This window comes from Phalacrocorax aristotelis, chromosome 18 (genome assembly GCF_949628215.1).
Source record: "Phalacrocorax aristotelis chromosome 18, bGulAri2.1, whole genome shotgun sequence".
In the NCBI taxonomy this organism is placed as follows: domain Eukaryota; kingdom Metazoa; phylum Chordata; class Aves; order Suliformes; family Phalacrocoracidae; genus Phalacrocorax; species Phalacrocorax aristotelis.
Window position 1 is genome coordinate 1,760,196 of NC_134293.1, and position 27,929 is coordinate 1,788,124.

Here is a 27,929-nt window from a genome sequence, read left to right on the forward strand (position 1 = left end):
GGCATCTAGAGGAAAAGGTGCATCCAGTGTGGAAGCTGGAGGCTACCTGTCACGATGCCAGCTTGCATTTAGGAGATAGCTGAAGAAACCCAGGCTGAAGGACTGGAGTACTTCACCCAAAGCCAGTTTAGGGCCTGATTTGTATTTTGCACAAGAAAAGCAGAATATTTTATTCAACTAGACTGTCCCTGTCTTATTTTCTGTTTCTTCTACTAGCAAAGAAACACCTTTGCTCCCGTTACCCACAGCTCAGCAGAGTGGGGAAGCTATCCCCAAAGGCATTCCAGACTTTCCTTGAGTTAGTCGCTTCTGAGTTCACTGGTGATGAGGATGAAGCTATTGATAATTTGGTGGAATTCCTGACCACAAGCGTGGAACGAAGTCGCATGGAGTGCCTGCAAAGCTTAGCCAGGAGGAAATGGCTGTACAATATCCAGCAAGCAGCTGAGACCAGCGGAGCAAGCATGGAACCGGTTTATAAAGCAGTGTTTAAGGCCCTCTCCCAGGTACGCACCCCAGGGAGCACGGGGGTCATCTGTGTGGGGATTGTAACACTGACTTTGAACCCTGGTGCACTTGAGTGGAGCTCACAGGTAGCACGGGGAGCTGGGCTGAGGCTGGTTTCCTTGTGCTTTTCTGCACTTAGCTGATGAGAGCCAACAGCAACGCACAGAAAGGGCCACAGGTCAGATCTGCGACACCAGAATGCTCGCCCGTGCTCTGCCAATGCAGAATGCATCTCACGGGTACTTATCTCTCACTTTTTGAAGAGCTGACTTGCATCCAATCTGGAAATCCACAGTTATAGTTTTGGACCTTCTGAAATGAAACACACTGGAGTCAGTCTGGGACAAAGATGGTTAATTTGCAGTGGAGATAATAGTTTCGTTTTTAACTTGCAGCTGCAACTTTAGATGTTTGTCCTCACCATTAAAGCCCTCCTCAAAGCAAAAATTCTCTCATGGTAGCTGGAATGTTCTTACAATATTGTCTAGATTTGCAATAGTAACTCTGTCACTTGTCTGATTGTTCCAAAGTAATCTCCTACTGGAGAAGAAATCCATAGGAGTTTCGCTTAGGCACAGGTTATAATTAGGGATTACTTTTATGTGAACTTCTCCCCGTTAGCAGCAGGACAAAAGAAATCCATTTTCCTTGCCAATCAAAACAGCAAGTGTTTTTGCTTGTAACGGAGCGTAGCGGTCAGACACGATCGCAGCGTAGACACGTCCGTGTCATGCGGTTGGTGCATGATGTACGACATCAGTGACCCAGAACAGCATCTCAGCAAAAAATGAGACAAGTGCTAAGTACATGAAATAAGTGTAATGGCCAACGGCTAATGTACATAATGTAATGGGAAACATTCGGTTGCTAGGATGCAGAAGCCCACGGGGATAACAAGAAGATCAGCGCGTATATTGCCCTTTTGGAAGAGAACCAGCTCTCACCGGAGCGGGGACAGATTCTCCTACACTACGTGGCATGTACCGCAGATGATGCTCCATATGTTCTAAACCAAATACTTTACAGAGACATGAAAGGAGTAAGGTAAGAAAAGCTGCAAATAACTGTTCCTTTTTCTCAAAAATATGTGGAATGTCGGAGTGCCAGGCAGTGGTTTGGGGTGCACTGGAAACCGAGGTTGACAGAGTACTCCAGAGAAGAAATCCCCTCAGGGACCCTTGTGGAATGATTCATTATCATATACATGCCTTTATACTTTGCGTGGTCTACTTAGAACTGCTCTGTTAGGGACTTCGCTCCTTTCCTTGGGGAGATTAGCTCACAGCCTAATCAATCTCATCCTTTAGCAAAAGTCTTTTACCCTGGGCCTACGTTTTCTTCTTTAAAAATTAATTCCCTTATACCAGTTCACATCCACAGGATATTTGTTGAGGACAATGCCTTTCCTTCCCTAGTCTTTACACTATAAACAGCTTTCATGCCTCTTTACTTCTCATTTCCAAAAGCTAGACATATTTGTCTCTTTCTGTAAATATTGCTTCTTCGAACCTATATAAATGTAACTGCTGCTCACTTCTGTATTCCCTTTCATTACATTAATTAGTTGATGTTTTTAAAATGTCCTAAGGATGAAAAGTGCCTTATTTATTGCCACTGTCTTTGGGGTGCAAGTGGTAAACAAGGTATTTCTGGGTGTGGTCAGAATAAGGAGCTAACATCTTCCTTCTCTGATGCCCAAAAGCAGGGAGATATCAAAACTGCAGTTATTTATTGCTTTGCTAGAGGTTTTCTGCTACTCTGAAAGAACCTCCTCATAAATTTATCTTTCAGCTTTGCAGCTGTTGAAGAGGGAAAGCCAATCCATGTTCCAAGAGTTCAGCTCCACGGAAATATCCACTTCTGGAACTATGACCGCCCAGTGGAGGAGAGAAGAGGTTCACTCCTGATACTGCCATTGCACGATGTGCGCTGGAAAGTCTTCGGCATTCTGGGCCTTGACACTCTTCGGGACCAGCGTGAGAAAACCATCTTTCTGACCCACGAGATCAGTTTCTATCAGGTGGGCACCATTGGAAAGCAGATGGTTAGACCACTCTTCAAAGAACTGTGTATGGACCACATGAATTTTACATGTTCATTCTGAGTAAACGTAAGATGTACAACGAAGCACAGAACTGTGGGCCCCTTTCTACTCTATATGGTGAAAGTGGTGTGAGCAGAACACCTTAGCAATATCTTACTGATTAGCATCTTATCTGTAACTGATTATGAGGTATCACTTTACCAATAATTTATTTAAGCTTCTCCTGACTAGTAAACTAATTGCACTTTTGTGCAAAGCCCGCAGATAGTGGCTTTTGTTGCCTGAAGCTCTGAACCTCATGTTTGCGTTTGTTTCCATAAAGTGGAATGAAACCTTGCTTTTTTACATGGTGGACTAATTATAAGCAACAGCAGTCTGGATTTCTTTGGGATGCTCTTTAGAATCAGCCTCGCTGTGGATGCATCATCCGGGCAGCAGGGAGCGCAGCGAGCCAACATTACCAGTCAATTTGGCTGTCTTCACTAAACCCAGCTTTGTCTAGTTTAGGACTTGGCTGTGACCCGGGTACTCCAGAGCTTTAGAGCATTATTTGATCAAGGGACATTTCACAGTCACTATTCAGCTTTGCAAGTTGTGATTAAAGTAACCTGTTACGACCATTTTGGTTCATTTTGCTGCATGAAAGTTTCCCCAGATTTTTCCCAAAATCATACGGAATTATCTGGCTCATTCGGGGATTCTGCTTTCACAGGGAGTTTCTCAGGCGTTCAGCAAAGCCTACCACCATGTCTGCAGACTGGAAAATATTCTACAGATGACTGTTACTGCTCTGGACTGGTTGTATCCCAGGGCACCCAGCATCCACACCATTGTTATGTACCTGGTGGAGCCTGGCAAAGACAAGGTACACAGATTACTGCAGTGAGAAGGCCTGCAAGAGTCAGGGGCTGACAAGGCTGCTTTAGCGAGGAGCTGCCATTTCTAGCTGCCTGTCATTTCCACTGGTTTTGTCATAAAAACTGAAGCCTGTCTGAGATTCTTGTGCCTGCCTGTGGAACAGAAAGGCTACAAACGTAGAGAGGGAAGGCTCCCTCTGTAAAGGAGGGCCACTCTTCGTTTTTTTCGTCCTCCCATGTAAAACAATTCAAGAGCACTGCTACTATAGTCCCTTCTTCATGGGAAAAGGGAATATTCTCCTGCTTCAATGCTCACAGCTGCATAGCAACCAACAGAGCAGAAACCCCACACCTATCCATCCACCCATCCATAGGTTAGTCAACACCGCAAGTCCCCACTAAAGCTTTCTTGCCTGGGACCTCCACAAATGGAAATACTCTTCTGTGGAGATTCCGTGCCTGTCAAAATTATGATATTTTATAAGAAAAAGGAATGTCCTAGCTAATGTATTCGCTCTTCATTCTGAACTAATGTCAGCAGCCAAGACTAAATACGACTCAGGAAGTGGCTGCTCCCAAAGCTAGCTTGTAAAGGCAGCCCCGCTCCCCGCCGGTCATACTGCAGTTGCTGAGCAGGCACTTGGGCCCTGGGAAGCTTGTCACTTCATAAACAAATGATTTAAGAAGATGAAAAGTGTATGCAATATTTAGGACCGATCCTGTGTCATCACAAAGTCTGTATGACATCTGCTGTAGCTGCTTCCTCTGATAAGCACAGTTTATGTTGGCAGCTTTCTGTTGCCATTCCAGGCTCTGCTCTGTTCCCTTGTTAGCTGCCCGATAGCCAGGTCATTTGCTCCTCTCTGTGCTTTTCACGTGTCAAGGCACACTGACACAAACGTGACATGAGAAAGGGGACTGCAAGGGGATGAGAAAAAGAAGGGAAACCTCTTCTTGGCCTGTGGGTGTTCCTCAGTGTGGAGCCTAGGGATGGATTGAATTGTCTGGCTGAGGGAGGTCCAGGGCACATTCTTCATGTGTCTTGAGCAATACATTCTGGGAATAAAACCAAGCACTGCTGTGAGATGTCTTTAACCATCCCATTGCCCTCGAATGTAGATAGGAGTTTAAGAAAGAAACAATTCCCTCCCTCTCCATGCTTCAAAATAGCTGTTCCTTTCCTGGATGCTGCTAAACCTCCTTTTTCTCTCTGGCAGACACGTGACTGCGCTCTGCGCAAGGTGACTACTACAGATAATACAGGACAAAAAGAAATTCATAGCTCTCCTGTTCTTCTCCTCAGAAAAGAAAACCTCTTAAGGTAGGCTCCAGCACCTGCAATCGAAGTAGATACCTCTGGTCCTAGACTCTAGCCTGCATTGGGCATGATCCCCATTACATATAGCCCATGGTAATGCAACCCTGCATGAGCATCTGGCTGTAGCTCTCTCACTACCAAGGCTTCTTGTGCGTGTGCATGGGATAGTGTATCATGAAGGGCTGAGGAGTATTTTTCCTTTGAGTTTAGGCCTGCAAAAACTTAACTTCCAACTTAATGGTCACCAGCTGAGCTGCCAAGCAAGCTCTACGTCTGCTGCGAAAGGTTTGCAGGATTAGAGCCTACCCTGAAACATTTTGCTCTTTAGGATAATCAGTCTTTTCTCCCGGCCAATATTAGTCTCATTTCCTTCACTATCTGTTTCCTTCCACTGCCAAGATCCTCACACACTTGTCTTTTACACGTATCATCCTTGTTGTCAAAGCTGGTTGAGCAGCCATTTGCTGTTCCAGCAGATCTTTTACTTTTTATAAAACTCTATAGAACAAATGTCAGTGTGGCTATAAAAAGGAAACTGTTCTTAAAGCAAGACTACAACCTAATTCAGGTTTGTTAAATTCTTAGGATTTTCAGCAATTGCCTTGGCTAAGCAATATTCTTCCACAATATTGTATTTGTACATGGCTTGAATGATACTTAAAGCTGTGCGTATTTCAGTTCAAGGAAATGACCAGTGATTCAGTAATGTAATACCTTTGTTTTAACAACAAGAGATGAATGGCATCTTACTAAAATATGCTAAATAAATTGCCAAGAGAAACCAGAATGGTAAAGTCTAGTACATTTTCCTTCCTTAACTCCCATTGCAGAGTTTACCTATTTAAGTGCGCAGACAGTTCAGAGGTCGCTCGCACTTGTGTCTGTGGAGAATACCACATTGCAGTACCCCTCCGTGACCTATCAGGACGAGCTCTTGGGATATTTGATATCAGCACCAGACACCACCAGAAATTACCACCTCATGAACACAAAGACCTGCAGAAAATGCTGAAGATGGCCCAAGCTGCCTGCTCTGAGATACTGAAGAGGTCTTTAGAGGAAACAGAACCAACCTACGTACTGGGTACTGTGCATACAGAGCCAAGCTAGGTTTTTTTAGAGTTGAAATTAGGAGTCTTAGTTAAACCATGTCTAAAGCACCATTCCTACAAGTATGGAAAGGCAAATACAAACTTCTGCTACACATAAACTACTCTTGAGCAAGCCCAAGTGCTTAGCAGCGTAGGGGTAAACAGAATGTTTAGATTTTGACTCTGTTTCACAGGATGTTTTATGCCCAATTCCCACTGAAATATAAGGTGTGAAGCAAGGTGCTTTGTTGTATCAGGGATCTCCCATGCCCTCCTCAGAACTGTACCAACTAAGATCAAAAGAATTTGAATGTCACAGTTCCAGAATTACCTGCATGCCTGAACCCCTCATGGTCTCAGGACCTCTGCTCGCCCCTGAGGCAAGTTTCTTCTCCTTCTCAAGCACATACCCAATTTTAGAAGTTTCACAGGGTACTTGGGCTGTATACGAATCAATGAGTCAAGGAGACAAAGAGTTAGTCATAAAGAGGGCAGAGCCTTCCAGTCAATAATCCAAGTCTTGAGTAGCAGTTGTCTCTGAGAAACTTGTTAAAAGGTTTGCTTCAATTGCAGAGGCAGAACAAATGGCAAATTTGAGGCACGCAGGGGTTCTGTTCCATCGGTTCATGCTGCAGGACCTGCGTGAGTGCATCCAGAAACTCAATGCTGAGAGCTTTGCTGAAATAAAGAGCTATGTAGAACCACCAGCTCTGGTACACAACATAGTTAAGGCTGTGCTGTTGCTTCTCCATCCAGACTGGAAGGGCTCAAAGAAGACTGAGAACTGGAGTCAGTGTATACTGGTAAGACTTCAAAACATTGAGACTTTGTTTTCTGTTCTTCCTCCCCCGAGAAGATAGAGTGGAATTTGCCAAGTGTGAATTGGCAGTGAAATAACTTATTACCTACAGATTTCCGATACGCTTGACTTAGCCATCTTTAACTCTGTAATCCTCTCTTAAGTTTTGCACCACCACCTGACTCTTTTTGTTCTCTGCATTGCAGAAATTTGATGACAATTTGATTCAGGAGATTTATCGCTTTGATCCAACTGCTGCATCTGTGCAAGTTCAAGCAGAGCTGCTGCTGGACTGCATCACTGGTAAATATCATAAACTAATTGTGAGATGACTAGACATGGCTCAACAATGAAATAGCATCAGTGGCAACCTTCAGCTGAGTGCTTTTAAGGTCCTAACTTCAGAAATTAACTTTGATTCCACAATAGATTAAACAACAGATAAGGGGTCCTAAATATCTGCAGTCTTTTTTGGTCGATAGAAGTCAACCTGTTAAATTTAGAATCAAAATTAACTCCCTTAAGGAAAGGGGAGCAGATCATCTTTGAAACCTGCCAGAACAAGTGATCTCCCTGTAAACACCCAGATAAACACATTAAGAATGACAGTTCTTTTGGCAAGTAATATGTAAAAACATATTAAGAGTGATGGTCCTTTTGGCAAGTAATATGTAAAAACATATTAAGAATGACGGCTCTTTTGGCAAGTAAATCTACCTCAGACCTCTGAGCCCTGCCCGAGGGACTGACCCAGCTCCAAACAGCAACACAGTTGTGGGAGGACAGCGTGAGCCCTCCTCTTTGTAAACACCATCTGCCAGGTACTTAATATACTCACTGGCCATATACAGGAGCTGGGTTTCAGTCTGTATTTCTCTCCTTTAATAAATGTGAGCTTTTTTGGTGCCAAAGCAGTCAAGAGGCTATTATTATCTGTAATATCTCTGCATGAGAAATGACTGTTGTTCTTGTTGAGATCTCTCCCTTGATGATCTAATGCCAGACTGAGAGGCCTGTTAAAAATCAAATGTGGACAAGACTCGTTAACTGAGCCGGGGATATTTATCAACAGTACACTGCCTACTGATGAGGAGTGAACACTTAATGCAGTCATCGTTCCTTTTCACGTGTTCTCCTCATAGATATTAAACTAATTCACTGGAGAGAATGAATGAGGCCTAGAGCATCCAGTTCTCCAGTTAGGGACATAGATGTAACTAAAAGAATACAGCTTTGGCAAACTGCTGGTGTCTTACAAAAGGTTGGTTTCCTAGGACGGAACTTGCTCCAAGAGAGCAGTGACAGATCAGTTACACGCAGGTGTAACTCACAGTTATAGGAATTCTTTTCAAATGAACATCAGTGTTTACTCATGGTGTATGTTGGATAATGCCCACTTGTGCTCTAATACAGAACGGAGCACAAAACAACCTCCACTCTATCGACAGAGCAACCTTTAATGTTTGCTCTATGGTTGCTTTAATGGATTCTGTGGTGACCTGTAATAGCATTTATTAAAACAGCGTTGAAGGATATTACTCTTTAATCAAATCTGAGCTTGGAAAAAAAGAGCACTTTTCACTTTACGTTTTTAATTATCAAATGTTTAGCATTAAGATATAGCAGAGCGTGTTGTACAACAGGGGACCTACCACAATACACAAGAAATTATAACAAAAAGGCAGCACATTCACTGTGACAATAATGCTGTGTGCTTTTCAAAGCATCACCGTTTTCCAGGGTGGAACTACTGGACTCGGGGAAAGCTCCACCAAAGGGATGATCTTCTCTGTTCGGTCTTGTAACAACACTGGTCACATAGTTTTGACCTGGCTTTTGGAGTTACCTCTGTCCTTTGTTTCAGGCATTCCGAGAGCGGCGGAGTGGCAGCACGGCTCAGCTCCAGCCCAGTGCCTGTGCACCTGGGTGCTCAGCTGCCTGTCCCTGGCAGAGATTGCGAGTAAACCCGCTCCACCCTTGGCCCCGCTCGGCACCCAGCGCTAGTGTGCCTCCAATTAAATCCCCAATCCCTCATCTAACCTTTGCGATGCTGGTATTTGGCATCTTTTATTAAATTAACTGTTGTTTATTTTTTATGCATAGCCGCCAAGTATTTGTTGTTAAGATGGCAGGAAGTCTGTTAGGGATTATTAAGAAAATAGGAATACAAACATTGAAGGAAACAATTTTGCTAGTATAGCTACTGAATTTTAAAAGCTTCATTAAAGGTTGTTTTTCTTAATTAATTTTGATGGGTTAAGAGAGAGGCAGGGACACGTTCATGACTACCAAGCTACAATGCTCATAAATGATACAGCAAAAAATTTCAAGACTCGGTCTCCTTAAATTAGTTTTTAGGAATAATTTTAAGTAAAGGTTGTTAATCAGCATTTTGTCAAGTTGTTCTAAACGTGTTGCTGAAAGGCCCTGCATTTTTAATATAGCAAAAAAAGCTTTCTTATTGGGATAAAGCTCGAGATTACAGCCCACAGCAAGATTTCATCTTTCCAATAACGTTTCTTTCGGCAGAATCACTTTTTTAATAAAATGTTGGGAAATTAAAACTCTTTTTTCTTTCTTTCATCGCTAACAAGCGACGTCTCCCGGCAGGAGATGCTTGGCGGGGGCAGGCCGGCTTCGTAGCCCACCCGCGGGGAGAGACACGCCTCAGGGGCCTTTCCCGCCAACGGTCCCACGCGGGTCCCCGGGCCTGGCCGCCGCCGTGACGGGCTGCCGGCACCCTCGGCTGGGCTGGGCTGGGCTCAGCTCGGCTCGGCTCCCCTCAGGCCGAGGAGGGCGGGCGGGCCGCCACCCTCACTCTATCCCACACACCCTCTATCAGCACTTTCGCCACTCACCAATGGGCCGTTAAAAATACTCGTCCTCAGCCTCCGGCCCTCTCCGCCCGCTCTCTGTTTTTCTCCTGGAGCGGGGCCGCGGTGCGGTGCGGTGCGGTGCGGTGGGAGCTCCGGGGCGGGCGGGGAAGGGGGTGTCCCGGTCACCGAGGAATCTGCGGCCGCGGAACAGCAGGCGGCTCCGCCCGGCGACGGCAGCGGCCGGGACAAGATGGCGGCGCTGGGCAAGCAGTGAGTGAGGGCGGAGCGGGGCTGCGCGGCCGCGCCGCCGGGCTCCTGGGGCGGAGGGTCCGGCCCGGTCCCGCTCCGCGGGGCAGCGCCGGGGGGCCCTCGGGGCGGGCGCAGATGGGGCCCTGACTCGGGCCGGGGCGAGCCCTGACAGAACCCCCAAGGCCGGGCCGCAGGAGCGGGGCTCGCTCCTCCCGGCTGGCGCGTCTCCGCCGCGTAGCCTTGCTGTGTCGGCCTGAACTTAAAACTGTGTTTATTAAAAAGAAAAAAAAAACACCCAAAACAAAGCAGCGGGAAGGCCTCGGAGGCTGCTTCCGTGTTGCTGGGGGGGAGTTTTCACCCAGAGGAAGCAGAATCCCCTCAGGACGCCGAGGCGGCCGCGGTTGGGGTCCCGGCCCGCCGGGGCAGCGGGAGCTCCTGGGGGCGGGCTGAGAGCTCACGGGTGCAGATAGTTCGTCACAAAGATCACGCGGTACCTACGGCATCGTGGGGTTCTCTGGCTGAACCCCCACGCTGTGACGAGCTGTTTACTCGGTGGTGGAGTCGGGGAAAGGCAGGTGGGGGAGAGAGCCCTGATTTGGAGTCTGCTCGTTACCACAACCACAGGGAGTGTTTCAGAGCGCAGAGGTTGGCCGCGTCAGCGCAGGAGTTGCGGGTGCCTCGGTTATGTCTGCATTCTCTGCACGACATAAGATGACTCTAAATCTTGTCTTTAGCTGTAGCTGCATCTGCGTGTTGCTGGTTTACGTTGCCGTGCAAAATAGGTGAATTTCTTATTGCCCCAGCACGTGTAGTTACAGAACAGTGTCTAGTCTAGGCTGCGACTAAACCTCTGGAGGTTGAACTGTAGTAATTTCTTACTTCTCCAAGGGAAAAAAAATAAGTCACTTACAGAACGCTGGACAAGGAGGGTTTGTGGCCTAGTTTAGGAAGATTATTGCGTCCAGAAACTTTGCATGGAAGAAGACAGCAGTAGCTACGGGAGAAGCTGCGAGCGTGTGGCAAGGCTGGGCGCGCTGCTGCAAAAGCTGCTCAGATCTATACTCGACACATTACGTTGATGCTGATCTTTTGTTTCTAGAATTGTGAATGGTAGATTTTTGTTTTGGAACCTGCTATGTGTTTTGTCGTAAGTAGTGTTAAAGGTAACTTTAAATTTTTTTCCCTAGATATGGGCTCATTATGCCAAAAAAAGTGCCACAGAAAAATCTCGTTTCGAAGAAACTCTCAGTGTTTGCAGATGACTCTGATGAAGAGGTCAGTTCAACAGTTTTCTTCTGAAATTTGCCCTGTATTCTGCAAATTATTTGCTCACAACCCTTAACCCATCAGCTTATGGCACTGTCGCTAAGATACGTGTCATCATTTTGGGTTTGGGTGTGAAATACCATCTGTGTTTTCTTCACGTGGAAGTGATGACTTGATTGTTAGTTACTTTCTGTCAGCTCTTTGGAAGTTGATCCCATGTGACAACCTGTTTGCAAGAGTTAACAGTATCTAACTCGTAAAGAAATTTGTTGGCTGTCGCTGGTAAATATGTCCGCAAATAGAGAGAGAGTAGTAATCAACAGTCATTTCTCAGATATTGACTTGAAAGTGTAGTTGTTGAGTGTATTTTATCCTTCAGCTCATTCCATCCAAATTTGACAGAACTGATTTATGATGTTCACACTCACTGTAAACCAAAGCAAAGCTGTACAAACCAGAAGATCTAAAGCACGAAAAAAAAAAGGAAAAAAAAGTGGCAAGTAATGAGAACTTGTAACTCTGGAAGTACTCACAATACTTGTAATATTAGATTGAACAATACACAGCTTTTCTATGATCACAGAGTTTATTGATACTCTGATGGATGACTGCATTGCATGATGTTGATACTGTCCTATAGTCACCTTTAATTTTAAAAAATTTTTTAAGCATTCCCTCAAAATGCTAGCTTTCTACCTGCCCCAGTAGAGGGTGCTGCACACTATAAAAATTACCCTTCTGGATGCACTGCTACGAGTATGGGGGGCATCCAAGAACTGGTGTGGAGTGTAGGCTGGTTTGGAAACCGTAGAGAAACCCAACTCCAAAACCAGATTTTTTGAAGGATTTAAAGCCAGTAGCTTCAGAGTTTACAGGTAAAGAATAGAAACTCAGAATTGTGGAGGTGAACTCTCTGCGTGGATGGAGCTTTCGGGACATAATGTTACAATTTACTGGGTTTTATTGATCTTGAATTACTTGTGATAATTTAATCATAATGTCTTGCTGTGTGTATTGAACTTTTTTCCACAAACCCCAGAAAATAAACTTTATATATAGCCATAGGTATAGAATTTTAACTTTTAAGAAGTTGAAATTTAGAATCAGTTGAAATTTAGAAACAGAACTTGTTACTAAAATGTCCTTGCTGCTCTAGAGCTTCACTCAATGCTCGCTCTTTTGTGTGGATGAAAACAGTGCTAATAAAGTGTCTAATGACATTTGTAGTTTGAGTCCTATTATCAAACATTCTTTTTTAAAATGTTCTTTTAATGAACTAGCAGTTGTTGGGCTTATGTCAGAGAAAGCCTGAATCTAGCAATTCCCAACCTCTGTGTGCCTGGCTCTACTCCAGAAGCTAGAATGCTGCTGTTGGAGGCTCTGAGCTCCCTTTATACAGGGCTTGAGAGGGCTGAGGGCTTTCCTAGTAACATCCACTCAGTCTCCCAATGTGCAGCTGCCTCAGTGCAGCTTATAGGACTTAGAGGAAACAGAGAGGACAGGAACATGTCTTAAATCCCATCTCTTTCCTCACTTAGCTGTTCTCCTTGGTGCTCTCAGGTGTGTCCAGCCACTTGAGCTCTTAGCTGGCACCGTGGCCCTAAAGAGAGGCTTTCCTTTAAATACACCCAAGGGAGATGGCAGCGGGTCGGCTGTCTGCAATGGCAGGAGCACTTTCCCTGTCAGTTTGGGATTTGGTCTTTCTCGACATTAAGGGACTGACCCCACATTTTCCAGATCCAGGAACGCCCTTGAATTAATCTATTACCATTAAAAGGTTACACAGTAGGACTGGGAACCTTCCTGAGTATGGAGCTATCTTGTGGGGTTTTCACTTCTTATTTCCTTCTAATATCTAAACATTAAAGCAAAATAATGCTAATAATTCTAAAAATGTATGATGTAGTCTACTAACTTATAGCTTAACAGATCAAGTATCCCCCCTTTCAGAAAGGCTGACAGATTTGCTGCTAGAGTCTGCTCTAAAGACTCTTCAAAGTTGTCACGCTCATCAGTATGGTACATAGCCAGCAAAAAGTAATAATCTCATAACTGCCTTTATCAAAGAGGATCATTTTTAAAAAAAGCAAAACTACTTTATTAGTTCAATAATAATTTTAGAGCTTTTCAAGATAAGGAGCAGCATTTGGGAGGGGTTTCATTTCCTGTCTGCTACCGTATCAGTCAGAACTATATCTCAAATGTCTGGAGATTATGTATTTTTAACTGAACTCTAATAAAGTTTGTGCTGGGAAATCTGCACACCTGACTTGGTTTGTGATTATATATTAGATACCAAACTTCTGCTCCCTTTTTTTTAAAATGTTACTCTGCATATTTCATTAAGATTTTGCCTGTACCTTACTGAAGGAGTTTTAAAGGGTTTTTTTGCCATGGCTAAGTTCATTAATGGATGGTAGTTGCTGATGAAGATGGTCTTTGGGTTGGTTCATAAGAAGTAGAGCATCTGGGATGGAAATTTTCTTGAAATGCAATGTTTACTGGGAAAAAGTAAACCAGGCGGTTACAGTTACTTCTAGCCAATATAGTTCTGAATTATTTGCCTTCATAGTGAGGAGTCGCTGCTGTCTTTAAAAACTGGGGGAAGGTTGTTACCCCTAGGAGAGCCCGTTGTACAGAGTAGATGTTACAGCAGGAAACAAGGGTATGTTAGAAGTAATTGTCCATTCTGGCTTACAGTTATTTATGATATATCCATTTTCTCCAAAATATTATTCCTTTATTCATGCTTTTCATTTTCGGATGTGGCTTGTCAGTATTCCCAGTGCACTGTTCCATGTTCTGTTTTCTCTTTGGAATTTGGTTGAAAATATCTCTGTGGTACAGCAGATAAAATTTCTGTTTCTTGATTGTATCAGAATTACCCAACGTACTTTCCTGCACCTTACCAGACTTCCAAAACTGATTGTTGCTACAGGATGTAAAGTTTAACTGGGAAGAAACCTGTACGTAGACCACAGCGGGTGCTAAAGTCAGGAGAGAGATCGTGGAGTCAGTGTGGTTAGTTCTGTGAAAATATCAGCTTGATTTGGTGGGGTTTTTAGTGACCATCTAGAAGATAAATGGAGTGCGTAAGCAGGCTCAAAGGGAGAAGCTGAAAACAAGCAGAAAAGTATGTGCTGTTGTAGACTCCATTTTTTGGTTTTGCTTACAGATCTTTCCATTCACTTTGCAACTTTGCAGAGGGTACTGTACGACTGAAAATTGGCAAAGGAATGAGTACGGATGATGACCAGAGCTTATGCAACAGTTTTCATGCGAAATAAGACTTAAGTAGACTAAGGTGGGGTCTTAGGAAAGAGATTGCTGAGCAGGAAGTGGAGAGGAATAACTTGAGAGGAAGGATGTGAAATCAAGAGCGATTCAGGGAAAGTAAAGTGATTTTGCCATTTCTCATAAGAGCAGTAGAGTATATTAAGGAATTACCAAGTAACTGGTTTAATCTAAACAAAAGGAAATTGTTTTTTTTTCTCCACACAAAGTATAATTAGGTTGTGGAACTTATTGCCACAGGATATTGTGGCATGGCCAAAAATAAAATGGATTCAGAAATGGATTAGTCAAATTAAGGGCTGTTCTTGGTGTCAAACAATGGTCCAGGTGCATCCTCCAGTTCAGGAAGTCCCTATCCTCGTTTCTGGAACCTAGGAGGGAACGCCAAGGAAAGCTAATTCTGTATGTGACTTGTTTTTCATGTCCTTTCTCTTAATCCTCTGCTAGTAGCCATGACTCGTATAGCGTGTGAATTGAGGGGAATCTGTTGCCTGACTTGACTTTTTGTTTTGTTTTCCTGCGAAGGCTTGAGTCTCCTGTACATTTAGTGACCATCCATGTGCACGCTGTAGTTAGATAATATAGGTCTGAGGGCAAGCCTTAACGATTCACTGCTAAATACATATACATGGGAGTGTAAATAGCTCATTTTAAGGTGCTTTGGTACCAAAGTGCCAGGAATCCAGAGATCTCACAGTCTGAGATTCCTTATCTGATGTGAGAAAAATGAAGGGAGCAGAGTTAGATCTCAGCCTTTCATGGCCACAAACCTGGGGAGATCTATGGAAGCATATGCAGTTATCTACACTGGAGCTCCCTGATCTCCCTGTACAGCCAACAGAGATGCAGGTACTTCTGAGGCACAACTTCTCTCATTCTGAAGTAGACACCTAAAATCGGTGGGATGAATTTTGCTCTGAAAGTGTCTATTTCTCAGCTCTTGGACTGGCTAGTTCACTATAAATGTAAAATTAGCATTTTGTGAACCGGCTGACTACCTGTGCTTCTTTCACTTGCTCATCAAATAGAGCTCCAAATTACCCTGTTGTTGCCATTAGGTCAAATATTTTTCTGTGCATCCAGTTAAAACTAGATGGTTGTGGTGAGAGATTAAAATCAAACTACATATAATCTGCCCAACATCACTGAAGCATTTCATTTCCCTTTAAAAATGTATTTCACTTTAAACAAAGGTGATTTATTTTAATGTGTCTACTGCAAAGCAGCATGCAGAGAATTAAAAAGGGCCATGTTAAAGGGCAAAGCCCTCTCCTGGGTCTTTCATAACAGGTTATATTAGAGCAGAAGCATCTTTTGGTTTTAAAAAAGGAATGGTGTGATGGTTTACACGGTCTGTCAGTAAGTACCACACCTGGGGTTTTGGTAGCAACCACAGTACCTTAGGAGGTGGGCTGTGCAGCTAAGACAGGGTACTCCGTTAATAACAGTTATTATGTCAGAATTTGTTGGTCACATACTTGTGGCAGTCAGTGGGGAAAAAGAGGTCGGGTGTCTCATGTATGCTTTGAGAGCGCCTCAGAGCGTAACTTCCTAGAAACCAGCGTCAGCACTGAAAATTATACTAGTCACAGACTAAGACTTGTTTTCTGAGACTGAGCTTAAATGGTGCTGCACCCTTTGCTCTGGAACTTGTGCTGTTTACAGCAGCAGCTTAGGAGTAATTACTTCTAAAAACTCGAGGTAAAACAAGGTTTTTCTCAAGAACAAATGAGATAAGTGAGAAGGATAAGTAGAGCCCAAGAATTATTCAAACTAGGCATGTTCAGGTCGATCATTTGCTATCCTCATTTTGGCTTTCAGAAAAGAGCTTTATGCAATTCATTGTCTTGACATTTGCCCATAGTAAGTTTCTGAATGTACAGGCCACTTCAAAGTGAATTCAACAAGACTGGATGTCTCTAAATGCAGAACAAAGACCCTGTTAATGCCCCGATGAGGAGAAAGACAAGATGATCTCAACCCTCCCCGGTTCTGTTTGGCTGGCCTGGAAGCTGAGGGCTGGCTGCCTAGTCTAGGTGAGGCACGAGGAAGCAGGAGATGCAGAGGGAAACCAAAGAACTGCAGCTGGGACTGAGATGTGGGAGGGCAGAGAGGACAAATCTGTAAGAAAATGAAATTTTAGTTGTCTCACTTGTGAAATTGCCTTTTTAGGTATTTGCGTTTGAACTTTGGATCGAGCTTTTTGTGTAAGCTGTAAATGGTCTGCATGCTCTGTCGTGAGTTGAACATAGCTGAGACAAACCAAAAAACATTGGCCAGTTATTTGAATGCATTGTCATCCTTGGTTGTGTAGGAGTGATGTGAAGATGATGTTTTAAGAAGTAACTTAAAGGGGTGCTTGCCTGCAGGATGAAAATAAGGAGGTAGCTCAGGTACTTATGAACCTGAAAGAAGCTTATAGATACCTGAAGGAGATAAGACATGGGAGAGAACAATGAGAAGTGTTAGTAGGGTGGGGTAATTACTCTTTTTTTTTTTTTTTTCTTTTTTTTTTTAACCTTTTCAGTTGCATGCAAGTTCTCTTCCATGGTCTCGTAGGAGTGGTAGACTCGAGAGTCTTACTTCTAGGAGTTTCCTGATTTGCACGGCTTCTGTGTCTCACAGGGTAGGGCTAAAAATGTTCTCCTTCCAGAAAATATTAAACTATAAGCTTTGTGCTTCAGAAGAATAGCTTGACTGCAGGGAAGGAGAAGGTGTGAGACAGATTGCTGAGCTTGTAGGGCCTTTAATAAATGGACAGTTGATAAGTAAAAACAATACAAAAGAACGGGAAGTTCTCATCTATCAGAGCTCATACCACAACAGGAAATTGTCAACCATAAACCATTAGGGAAGCTGTTTGGTTTTCGTAAACTTACTGCCACTCTACACAAACAAATCACAGGTGGGCTTCTGTACAGTTATATGTACAATATGAGGATCATATATTGCATTTGTGTTTATGTAATCTTTGTAGATCAACACGTTTATTTCATGTAGGCAGACAAGAAAGCATCCTCAGCAGCGTTTATGTATTTTGGTGGAATGAATCTTATTCAGTAAATATAACTGCAGAATCTCTTTTGTCTTCTCCTGAGCCCTCATTTTCTGGCATAATGCAGGGGAGATTCCTTACTCTTTAGGTACCTTTCTGTAAAGCTGGTGTAAGAGTGTCTGGTAGAGGAATCCTCAGTGATGACCCTTAGTATGTCAAGCAGAGGACATCCTCTTCCCCAAGAGCCAGGAGGAAGTCTAGGTCTTCTGTGTAATGCTGGTGTATGTTCCACTGCCAATTCAAAATAGTTGTTTATTTTAAGAAATTTGTACTGGCTTATTGATAGTGGTTTTTTAGGACAAAGCATGTGACATAAAAATAAAGTACAGCATTTTAAATATTTCTCAACATCAGCTCATCACTCCTGAAAGCCAGAGGTAAATACTACATGAATGAAGCCAGGATTCTTGTAGGTTATTTTAGACTAAATAATCTGCTATCTGCATCCCCCAGTCAACCAGCTACACAAATAAACAGGAGGCTATATCCAGTTCTAGTCCAAATAATCAGCGAGCTGCAGTAAGTATGCAGGGTGTAGTCCCTGATACCACGCCGGACTCTGCGAGTGTGCTGCTGACGTCTGCCAAGCTCAGCTTCCTAAAGCCTGGAGCGCGCGCCGCGTCCTTACCTAGTTACCTGCAGCTGGGTTAGGCAGAGGGCTGCTTTCTGGTGACGAGCGTAACTGGATCAGCGCAGGGCTTTTCTTCCATGAAAGTACACATCACGCTTTCCCTTTATTACTGTTGTTTAACCACGAGGTTTAACATTTTGAAAGCAGAGGTGGATTTTATCTGAGTCTGCAGGTAGCAATTAAAGGACCAGAAAAAGCTGGAATATGTGCCCTTTCAGATTCCCATTTTTACTTGTCTGTAAGTGGCTCACTTGGAGCGGGCTAGGAAGGAATATTTTAAATACTGTGTCTCTTTTTTTTTTTTTAATTGTAGTATTACTCATAAAAGTAAGCCCTAGCCTGTTTATGGGATGTGAGCAAAGTTCTGAGTATCTAGAACTCAATCGATGCTATTACCTGGTACCATATGTACTTCTCCAAATATTAAGCATTGCCGTAGCACCTTCTCTTACTGAGTTTAGAATTACTTGATACTCCTCTGAGATACTACCTTTCTGGCTCTTAAACAAAAAAAAAAGAACTACACAGAAGCTTGCAACTCTTTTTATTATTTATGGTTTGCATAGCAGAAAAAAATCCCATAGAGGTGATGGCTGAACCTGAACCATAGAGTGTGAACCTGTTAGTTAATCCCATACAACTTGTGAACGCACTAACATTCTTAACCGGCCTCGGCGGGTGGCAGAGGCCCCAAAGGCGCTGTGTTCCTGCGGTCTTCCTGAAAACCGGCAGCTGGGCAAAGGGACAGACATAGATGAGAATCTGTGATTTTAATCTTTCTCAGCGTTGAGGAGGAACCGCTGACCGACCGCTCAGCACTGGGCTAGCTTTTGGTCGCGCAGTGTTGCCCACCTGCCAAATCAAGCTGGCAGGGTGTCTGAGGAGGTGATGGGGAAAGAAGGAGGCAGAGGGCACCAAGGGACATATTACGGAACTCCGTTAATTCTGCTGCTCATGGCACTGCTTGTTCCCCGTTTCTGAAATTATCTGGTGAAAAATACTCAGACTGTTCACAGTCTGTCATGTAGAAAATTGTGGAAAAGCACTTGATTTTCTTCCCTGTTGACACATCTGTTAAAATGTTAATAGCATAAGAAAGCGGGGTCATGAAACATTATTGTATTTTAAACGTCAAATGAAATAATAAACCTTCTTGTTCAGGGGATCTGTTTGAATTTAGATGGTACTAATTCTGTTTGATTTCAGAAGATCCTAGTCCCTGCTGCCAGGCTTCCTGCTGCTCCTTTCCATTTTTTAATTTTATTAAGAGCTGATTACACAATCTGTCTTTTTAAAATGTGATATAGAGCACATATTAGTCAAAGTTGCAAAACTTGGGAAGCTGCCAAAATGCAAAAGGATTTTTCTTTCCGATTTCTGCTTTTTAAGATAAAGAGATATTTAATTACATAAACAAGGGTACAAGTCCTGTCATGGATAGTGCATCTCTTTAATAAGCAGTATTATCTGTTGTTTGAGGAAAGATAGACATGCAGTTTAGTTCAACGCTAATTAAAAGATAAAACTAAATAAAATGTGAAGTTTCTTTAAAAGCAGTATGATTAAAAGCATGTTTTCAGTAGTGGATATGGTTTTTCTTAGGGAAGAGCAGAATTGCTATTTCCTAGCACGTTAATCTTGAGAAATTAACCATTAACATGTTTACATGTTTGAAGTACAGCAGCATTCTTATTTGTTCACATCAGACTTGAAGTAAGCGCCAAATCCTTTTGGATATTTGTTTTTTACTATGAATGCAGTTTTTTCATGTGATTGTCAGTGACAACATCTGCTCATGACTGCTGCGCCTCTGATGACATTTACGTGCTGGCAGAAGAGTTTGCATATTCTGAATAGCACCCATCTATTTCACAGGCTATATTAGAAAGATAATATAAAAAAGCATTGAGAATATTTATCCTTCTTTATTCACAGTCATATAATTCCCAAGAGCATTAAAATGTTTTTGATACATAAATTGGTGTGAGGGTATAACTCCAATTTCTCTTGATTTTGGGGGGGTTTGTTTTCTGTGTTTTCCCTTTTTTTCTGTTTTATGGCAAAAAAGAGAAATAATTGTAGTGTTTGTGAGTGAGTAGATGTATTACAAGCATCCTCCTCTTAGGAATTTGTTCAGTACTGGCTTTAGCTGTCCTTTGCTAGATGCTTTGCCTGCTGATGCGCTAGCTGCTTGTGCCAACAGACTGACCCTTGCCGTAGTGGAGGGGTATCAGCCAGTTTTTGGCAGTGGCTGGAGGAAAGCATTGCAACTCCACAGTTTTCACAGACCTCCTCTGTCTCTGGGCATTTCTTGGCCGGAGGTTGCTTGTTATGTGAAATGGGATGAATTTTTATGCAGCTTTTGAGGTACACGTCATTGAAGTAGTGTTCTTAATCTCATCACCATTTTCTTTAAAAAAATCCCTATATACATACATACGTTGAGGTACTGCAATACCTTGCTCATGGAAAAGGCTGATGGATGGTATGCGTGTGCATGAACGTCTCATTTCCCTTCCTTACAGAAAAATACGATTGAAGTGAGAGACTGACTTATGTAATGGTGCTGTTATATAGTTATTTGTTAGAACGGTAGAAAAATAATATGAAGTGTGTCAATGTAATGAATTTTATTTCTGCAATGTTTCCTTCTATAGCCAACTGTTGGTGAAAGTCTTCAGAAAGAAGCATTGAAAAAACAAGCAATGAAACAGGTAAGATGCAGTGGGAACTCTTCATGCCCATGGCAAATTACAAAATTACTGAATCCGTTCTCTTTTATTGAATAATTGCAGAAACATAATTGTGCAGGTTCAGAGTCAGAGTTACCCTTTAAAAAAATTCCACATAATTTTATGATTTTGTGCATTGCCTTGTGCAGCACAAGACTTTCTTTAAAATTTGGCTTGACGTTCTCAGAGCCTTCCCGCTAGCAAAGATTTCGTTTCACTTTTCTGGGCAAGATTGTTCTTTTTGAAATTCTTCTGGCTGTGGTCAGAGCAGCTGAAAAGCTGCCCAATGAAAGCTGCACGAGTGAGGTTTAACAGAGTTGGCCATAATTTAAAACACAATAAAATTTCTGTTTAATCAGTGCAAGCACTTAAGCACACAAGATGTTGAAGTTTGTTTTGTGGCATTGAACACATTGATGTTTTTAGAATTTCTCAAACAGTTTGTTTCATGTGTAGAATGTAACGCCACAAAGGACTGGGGTTTTAAATATTTAAATATATACCAACAGTGAGCCTTTTGCTCTAATCGAGGAACAAATTGTATAGAGGAAACATGAATTTTACATTTAAAAAAACTCCAGACCAATAAAAGACGTCGCTAGAAGAAGAAGGTGTTTATGCACCATGCATGTAACACATTGCTGTTCTTTGCTGGCATGGTTGCAGCTCAGTATTCCTCTCCTGCTGTCAGGAGGCCTGACCCCCAGTAGTTGTTTTTTTCCAATCGGGCTTTTAAAAACTGATCGTTTTCACAGTTCTTTCTTCCAAGTTGACCGTGCAAACAGAAGATAGAACTGTGAAATATGGAGTCATATCCTGAATTATACTGGTACATATTTATTATTTGGAGCTTTGGGGAGGGGAGATAAACTATAGATGAAAACAGACCATAAAATGTATTGAAATGTTGTTTATTTTTTATATAAAAAACGAAATTGCGTTATTGGATGGAATAGTTTGCTCATTAAGAAGTTTCCTGAATTGTTTTGACTGTTGTGCTTTGCCTCCTGTATTTCCTGCAGCTGCCAACACTGGTGATTATTCGGTTGTTTGTTTTCTCAATCCTGTAAACAGTTTAAGAGTTTTGTAGATCAGACTGTTTCTAATTTGCACTCCATGTTTTAATGGATAGGATTATACTATAGATCTGTTTAAATTCCAACATAGGAATAAAATGTTTGAAAAGAGTAAAAATATCATGCTTAATTTTTTGGTATCTTTTCTTCTCCTCCCCTCTTTTTTTCTTCTAGACCAAACTGGAGATTCAGAAGGCTTTGGAGGAAGATGCTACGGTGTACGAATATGACAGTATTTACGATGAAATGCAGCAGCAGAAGAAAGAAAGTAATGCCAGAGTGTTATCTGGAACAGATGACAAAAAGGTCGATACCTGAAAATGTATGCTGTCTGTCTTATCTCTGTACGCTTGGAATAACTGATTGATTAACTTTTAAGCTTTGCCGAGTGTATTTTCTCATGGGGAATGCAAGTATTGTGCTCAAACCCTGTTCTATAAGACAGTAATTCGCAAGAATTTTGGCAAAACGGTTAGTTCATCAGATACCTCAGAGTCCTGATCCAGGGGTATTCTGGAGGGTGGCAGATCATAAGTTTCCCGCCCAATTTATGATGTACATGTAGCATATCTTTCTGTGTATTTCTGAAGAGAATGTTGCAATGGGATAACAGGATTCGAGGCGGTGGGCCCTGCAACGATCCTACTTCTGGTAATAAAGACTCTTCAGTTATTAAGCCAATGAGCATAAATTGACCCTCCTCTGACAGTCCTCCAGTACTGGCAGAAGTCTAAAGTAATTAACTTCCGTGGGTGAAATGTGAGCCAATTTCCACAGCCCAATGCCTTGTTTCAAAGCATTGCTGAGTTATCCTAAGGAGTGATATTTTCATTGTTCTTTCATTTGAAAGCTCTTGTCAGGTCATGTGGGTATAAAAGGAAGCTTCCCGCTCCTCTACAGCAATAGAAAGGCAAGACTAATACAAGACAGAGGGGCAAGAAATTAAAAAACATTTCATTTCACTCAGAGCAAAAATAATCCTAGTCAGAGATGGGCTGAATGTTTTGATTGAGTACAGCAACGCCTTTTGTTAGGGAAGCATGCCATGTTGGTGATCTAAAAGGGAACGACAGTTTATTTCAGAGAGCTGCCAAACAGTGTAAGAATATGTTAGATTAGCTTCTGTTGACTTTCTTCCATTACAGAAGTTCCTCAACATCTGCAGCAATCCCAGTTTGTGTTTTCTGAGCCACCTTAATTATCTCTCAGCATTATACCCTTTTTATCTCCTATTTTAGCCCAGATACATCCAAAATATCCTCAAAGCAGCTGAGATTCGAAAGAAGGAGCAAGAAAAAAGAATGGAAAGAAAAATTCAGAAAGAGCGTGAAATGGAAGGAGGAGAGTTTGCTCACAAAGAGGCTTTTGTGACTTCAGCCTATAAGAAGAAGCTGCAAGAAAGGGCTGAGGAGGAGGAAAGAGAAAGAAGAGAGGCAGCTCTCGAGGGTAAGGTTCACACTCACATAATGCCCCTTAAAAAGGCATATGGCCTCGTACAGGATTTGCTGTCATCTGACCTCTGTGAGGCTTGAGATGATTAAAATAAAAAAGAACCAGATAGCAGGTACTGAACCAGATCCCACTTTGTTATTTTCCGTTGTACATGTTACTGAAGGAACAGAGGAATCTCCTCTCTTTGTGTCACTACTATCTGGGTTGCTACTTCTAATTTCTGAGGAAGGGTCAGCTGTTGAAGGAAGACTCATAAGCCTGGGGTACAATGGTGCTTGCACTCCTTACTTCAGACATTCCGTACAGTGTCCCAGAAATAGGGGTAAGGAAGAGGATATGGGATCATAAGATAAACCATGTTGGAGTGACCTCTGACGGTCACCTGTCCCAGCATTTCGCTTGAAGTGTGGTCTGCTGTGAGGTCGAATCAGATTGTTCTGAGCTTTTTCCGCTCTGGGCTTGAAAACCTCCTGGCTGGAGGTTGATGTCTTGGTGGTGTCTACCAATCGTGAGTTGTGTGCGGTGAGTATTTGTGGCATGGTAAATCCAACCTTACTCTCTTTCTCTTAGCGTACCTGGATGTGACCAAACAGAAGGATCTCAGCGGATTTTACAGACATCTTCTAAACCAGAGGGTAGGGGAAGAAGAGATGCCTAAATGCAGCTTCCGTGAAGCCAGGTAGGATGCGATTCCAGAAGGCTTTCGGATACGACCCAGCTTCTGGCTGTTTGTGATTCCGGACTCACTGGGGCACTGCAAGAATTAGAGAGTACTAAAATGCTGGTAGGGTAAGCTGGTTACTTTATACAGCTGGCTAACTGAATTGTGTGGAAAATGTCTAATGATCATCAGTGGTATAGACCATAAGGCAGAAACGAGGAGAGGGATGCCATTTAAAAAGTATTAAGAGGACAGTCGTACTTGTAATACTGCTTGGTATTCTAATCTATATTTACTTTGGTTTGCGTAATATTTGGCAATCTGCATTAAGTTGCATATTTTGAACCATGAGGGAGACAAAAAGTAAAATAATGAGCGTAGAGGTAAGTCAAAGGAAATGATGATGTGATATGAATTCCCTGAAAAGAATGCAAGTCTCTAACTTCGTCCTTACTCCACAGTTACAGGTTCATAAAGAATAAATTAATTGAGTGTTGAGGCTGTGGTAAACGGAAATTAATCAAATATACAGGAATTCCAGTGGGATTATTTTAAAATCTTAATACGTGCACATTCCAAAGCAAAGTAATGAGATGAGGCTGAATTATTCATGTAGTTGAGACGGTGAAATTCTGCCCTGTGGATAAATATGGTGAAGGGGATACGTTTCTTACATGCAACAACGGATCGTTTGAAACCATTAATTCAGGTTAAACCTCACTTGAGATAGGCCGTAAACCCAGATGTCACTAGTTAAATGCCTGCCATCGCAAAGAAAACGCAGCTTTCATCAAGAGATCTTCTAGATCTGAGGTTGGGTTATTAGAAAGTAAATCCGTAGCTTAAATGAAGAATGTGATCACAGTGAAGTTACTCGGCTATCTGAAATACCACAGTTCTCGATTGTGTCTTTAGTATAAGGGTATGCCACCTTATTGGAAATAAATAGGGAAAAGTAGCGTAAAAGAAATAGGAAGTAAGAATTACTGCAGAACAGCTTCCTGAATTTAAGCAGAAAATGGGAAATTTATTGATGAAATCTAAGATACTCAGTTGCATCTCTGTAAAAACAGTAGCAGTAGCAGTCAGCCCACTTGTTGTCTGTTTGCTTTAATAGTTCTTTCAGAGTGTCTTCAGGAAAATGTAGTTTTGCACTATGTACAGATCATTTGAAATGATGGTTTCTTAATGTTGCAAATTAAGGAAATGTTCCTTTTGTGAATTATATATAAAATTAATGCAGGTCCAGACAAGTAGTACTGTAGATGGTGATCCCAGCGAGGCTTTCAAATAAGCTTAGGTGTATTTCTTAATTTTATTCTTTCTCCTGGTGGTACAAGAGCATGCAGAGAGAAAACAGCTCAATTTTTAGATCTCAGAATTTGCATCACTTGTCCCTGAAGTGATCCACTTTGACTCGCCATTTTAATTCACTAGATTGCTAAACAAATTATCAAACTTTTCAGCATAATTTTTAGTCATTGTTCGTAGACTGACCATGCTTTCAAGCATGCATCAAGCATTCAATCTTACTAGATGGTGTGCTGATTCATGAGGATTTACCACAGGCTGTTACTGTAGCTGTATGCTTAGAAAGAAGAGACATGTGGCTCGTGTGAGTAAATGTGGGTTTCCTTATCAGGCCGAAAAGAATGACAAAACATAACCCTTCTGTCTACTGCCCAAATTGGTCCTCCGTGGGTCGACCTTTTGTATTTAAGAAGCTGTTAAAAGATGCTAATTTCAATCTAGCCACAAGAGTGAGATCTTCAGAAATACTGGATTAAAAAGAATCTACTCCTGCTACTAATGGAAGCTATGTTCCTACCTCTGTCGACAAGACATACAACCTGCTGCTTCTCTGGATGATTATTTGACATGAATAGAGGAATAAACACATAGGGAAAAGCATGTAGCTTGCCAAAAGCTTACGCAAGAATACAAATCTATGTCTTTCTCCTTAGATGGAGGCCACAGATACTTAACCATAGTCGTTCTTTTAGGTAAATTCACCAGCTCACATTTAGCAATGAACCAGATACTTAATAGAAATCCTCTGCGCTGGATTCCTGAGCCAAAGATAGCTTTGCTTTCTTAGGCTTTTCAGCAGCATCTTTTGCTTAAGTCCTGACCAGAAGTCAGTTTGTAGAAAAGTCTGAGATTTCAGGCTGTGTAATCTTTTTTTTTCTTTTTTAACATCAAAAATGTAGGATAAAGGAAGAAAAATCTGACACTTGTTACGATGAGTCCACTCAAAGGAACAAATGCCCCTATGAAAAGCAAAGACTGAAGCCCTCTGCTAAGAAGGAGAATAATCCGGACGCTGATACCGACTTAGGAACTGATAGTAGTGATGATGATAAGAGACACAGAAATAGTAAAGTAAATTTGAAAAAGAAGAGGAGAGAGAGCTCTGTGAGCAGTGAAGAGGAGGCTAAACATCACAAGAGCCAGAGGCATTCCGGGTCACCGAGCTCCTCTGGTGCGGAGGAAGAGCTGCACACAAAAGCCCAAACAAGTCATCTTACAAAGAGGGGAGAGAGCAGACCAAGCAGGAGGGGGAATGATGAGCAATACAGGGAAAAAGACTATGAGAGAAGTAGGACCCACGAAAAGGATCACCAAAGGGAAAAGGAAGAGCGACACAGATACGGGGATCACACCAATAAAGATAACTACAGAAGGAGGGAAGAGCAAGATGATAAACAAAGGGGGAAGGAAAGAAAGGAGAGGGAGGGACATGGCAGAGAATGGAGGAAGGCAAAGGAGAGGGAGGAGAAGGGCTCAGAAAAGGAACGAGAGAAAGAGAGAATAAGAAACGGTAAAGACAGATATAATGACAGAGAGAAGGAGAGAGGAGAGAAATGCAGAGAAAAGGAAGACTATGTGAAGGAGAGGAGAGAAAAACATGGTCGTGATGAAAAGAAGTATAGAGAGAGGAGGGAAGCTACTCCTGCATCTTTAGAAAAAGATGGAGAGACTGATCTGGGAAAAGAGAGAGAGGTGGATGAGAAGGGAGGATGCAGCTCTGGGATTTTGTCTGAGCAGAAGCGTAAAGCTGGAGAAGGAGAGAAGGAGGAGAAGGAACAAGCACAGAAACCATCTGAGAGCATGAGCAAATTTGCCAAACGAAGCAATGAAGAGACAGTCATGTCAGCAAGGGACCGCTATTTGGCGAGGCAAATGGCACGCGTCAGTACTAAATCTTACATCGAGAAGGAAGAAGATTAACGGCCCTGTGGTGGACAGAAACACTCGCTCTGTCAGCCAAGAGGAAAAGCCACTGCTGCATGGACTCTTGTACAGAAGTTCAAGTGTATCGTAGCTATTTATTCCTGTCTTTCATTTAAGAAATTGTGTGTGGCGTAATAGAGGAACAACTTTTGAAATGGATTAACGTATCACTTGATACACACCTTTAGTCTCTTTATACAGTTGAAATATTAAATTTGGCTGACTCTCTCCACCCTGGCCTTGAGTACCTTATCATGGTACTTGAAGGTTCTGGGACAGACCTAGGAGTGTTAAACAACGTAAGGTGAGAATATTGTCCCCTTGGCAGCCCCTGCTCCTTTCACCAGCTGAAACTGAGAGCTCTGCTGAAACAACAGCATTCGGGCCTTCGCAGGAGTCCTTGTTGCCCACTGATTCTCTCAAAAATGAGAAGCAGACCTGTAAAAATGGGGGGGGGGGAGCAAGAAAAGCAGCCTGAATAATAATCTAGGAGATTTCTGTACGTAGTACAGCATTTTGTAGGCTGAATGCATATTGACATACAAATTTTCTATTTATGTGTGGGCTTTGGTTTTGGGACCTGATGTACAGAAATACTTAAATAAAATGTAAGATAAATACTGGGTCTAATGCCTAGGTCTTTTTTAATGCTTGTGTTACTTTATTTCCTCTTTTTTGTGTGAAACATGGTACACGAGTCTGTTTTCATGCATTACAGCCATATCTGCTCATTCTGCTGGAGGTAACCTTTCAGATTTGTCAATCTGTCTGTTCAAAGGTTCGTAATCAAAAGTAAATTCCTCTCCAAACTATAACTTGGTAAGTAGGGTATCTGACGGTGGTCATA

At 42.3% G+C, this 27,929-nt stretch overlaps 2 protein-coding genes across 7 annotated transcripts in view; both read left to right on the forward strand.

The window, feature by feature from the left end:
- EFCAB5 (EF-hand calcium binding domain 5) overlaps positions 1-9,485 on the forward strand; it is a 42,602-nt gene extending 33,117 nt beyond the window's left edge. For 3 of the 5 annotated variants that reach the window (XM_075112752.1, XM_075112751.1, XM_075112753.1), the window contains 9 exons: positions 217-506; positions 1,379-1,551; positions 2,299-2,527; positions 3,264-3,416; positions 4,626-4,729; positions 5,557-5,810; positions 6,391-6,620; positions 6,823-6,919; positions 8,481-9,485. In XM_075112752.1, coding sequence (XP_074968853.1) covers positions 217-506; positions 1,379-1,551; positions 2,299-2,527; positions 3,264-3,416; positions 4,626-4,729; positions 5,557-5,810; positions 6,391-6,620; positions 6,823-6,919; positions 8,481-8,620 — 1,670 coding nt within the window. In that variant the 3' untranslated portion in view covers positions 8,621-9,485. Of the gene's footprint in view, positions 1-216; positions 507-1,378; positions 1,552-2,298; positions 2,528-3,263; positions 3,417-4,625; positions 4,730-5,556; positions 5,811-6,390; positions 6,621-6,822; positions 6,920-8,480 lie in introns of those variants that run through there. The other 2 variants (XM_075112755.1, XM_075112754.1) reach the window with 2 other exon arrangements.
- A 111-nt stretch (positions 9,486-9,596) lies between these two features.
- On the forward strand, positions 9,597-27,707 carry NSRP1 (nuclear speckle splicing regulatory protein 1). 2 transcript variants are annotated; one of them, XM_075112758.1, is made up of 7 exons: positions 9,597-9,702; positions 10,869-10,956; positions 20,585-20,641; positions 21,910-22,041; positions 22,974-23,181; positions 23,758-23,866; positions 26,059-27,707. In XM_075112758.1, the coding sequence occupies exons 1-7, from the start codon at positions 9,683-9,685 to the stop codon at positions 27,077-27,079; spliced, it is 1,635 nt and encodes a 544-aa protein (XP_074968859.1). In that variant the 5' UTR covers positions 9,597-9,682; the 3' UTR covers positions 27,080-27,707. The 2 variants fall into 2 exon arrangements, with proteins under 2 accessions (XP_074968859.1, XP_074968861.1); XM_075112760.1 differs by having other exon boundaries at positions 9,637-9,702; positions 21,910-22,057.
- Positions 27,708-27,929: the final 222 nt, after the last annotated feature.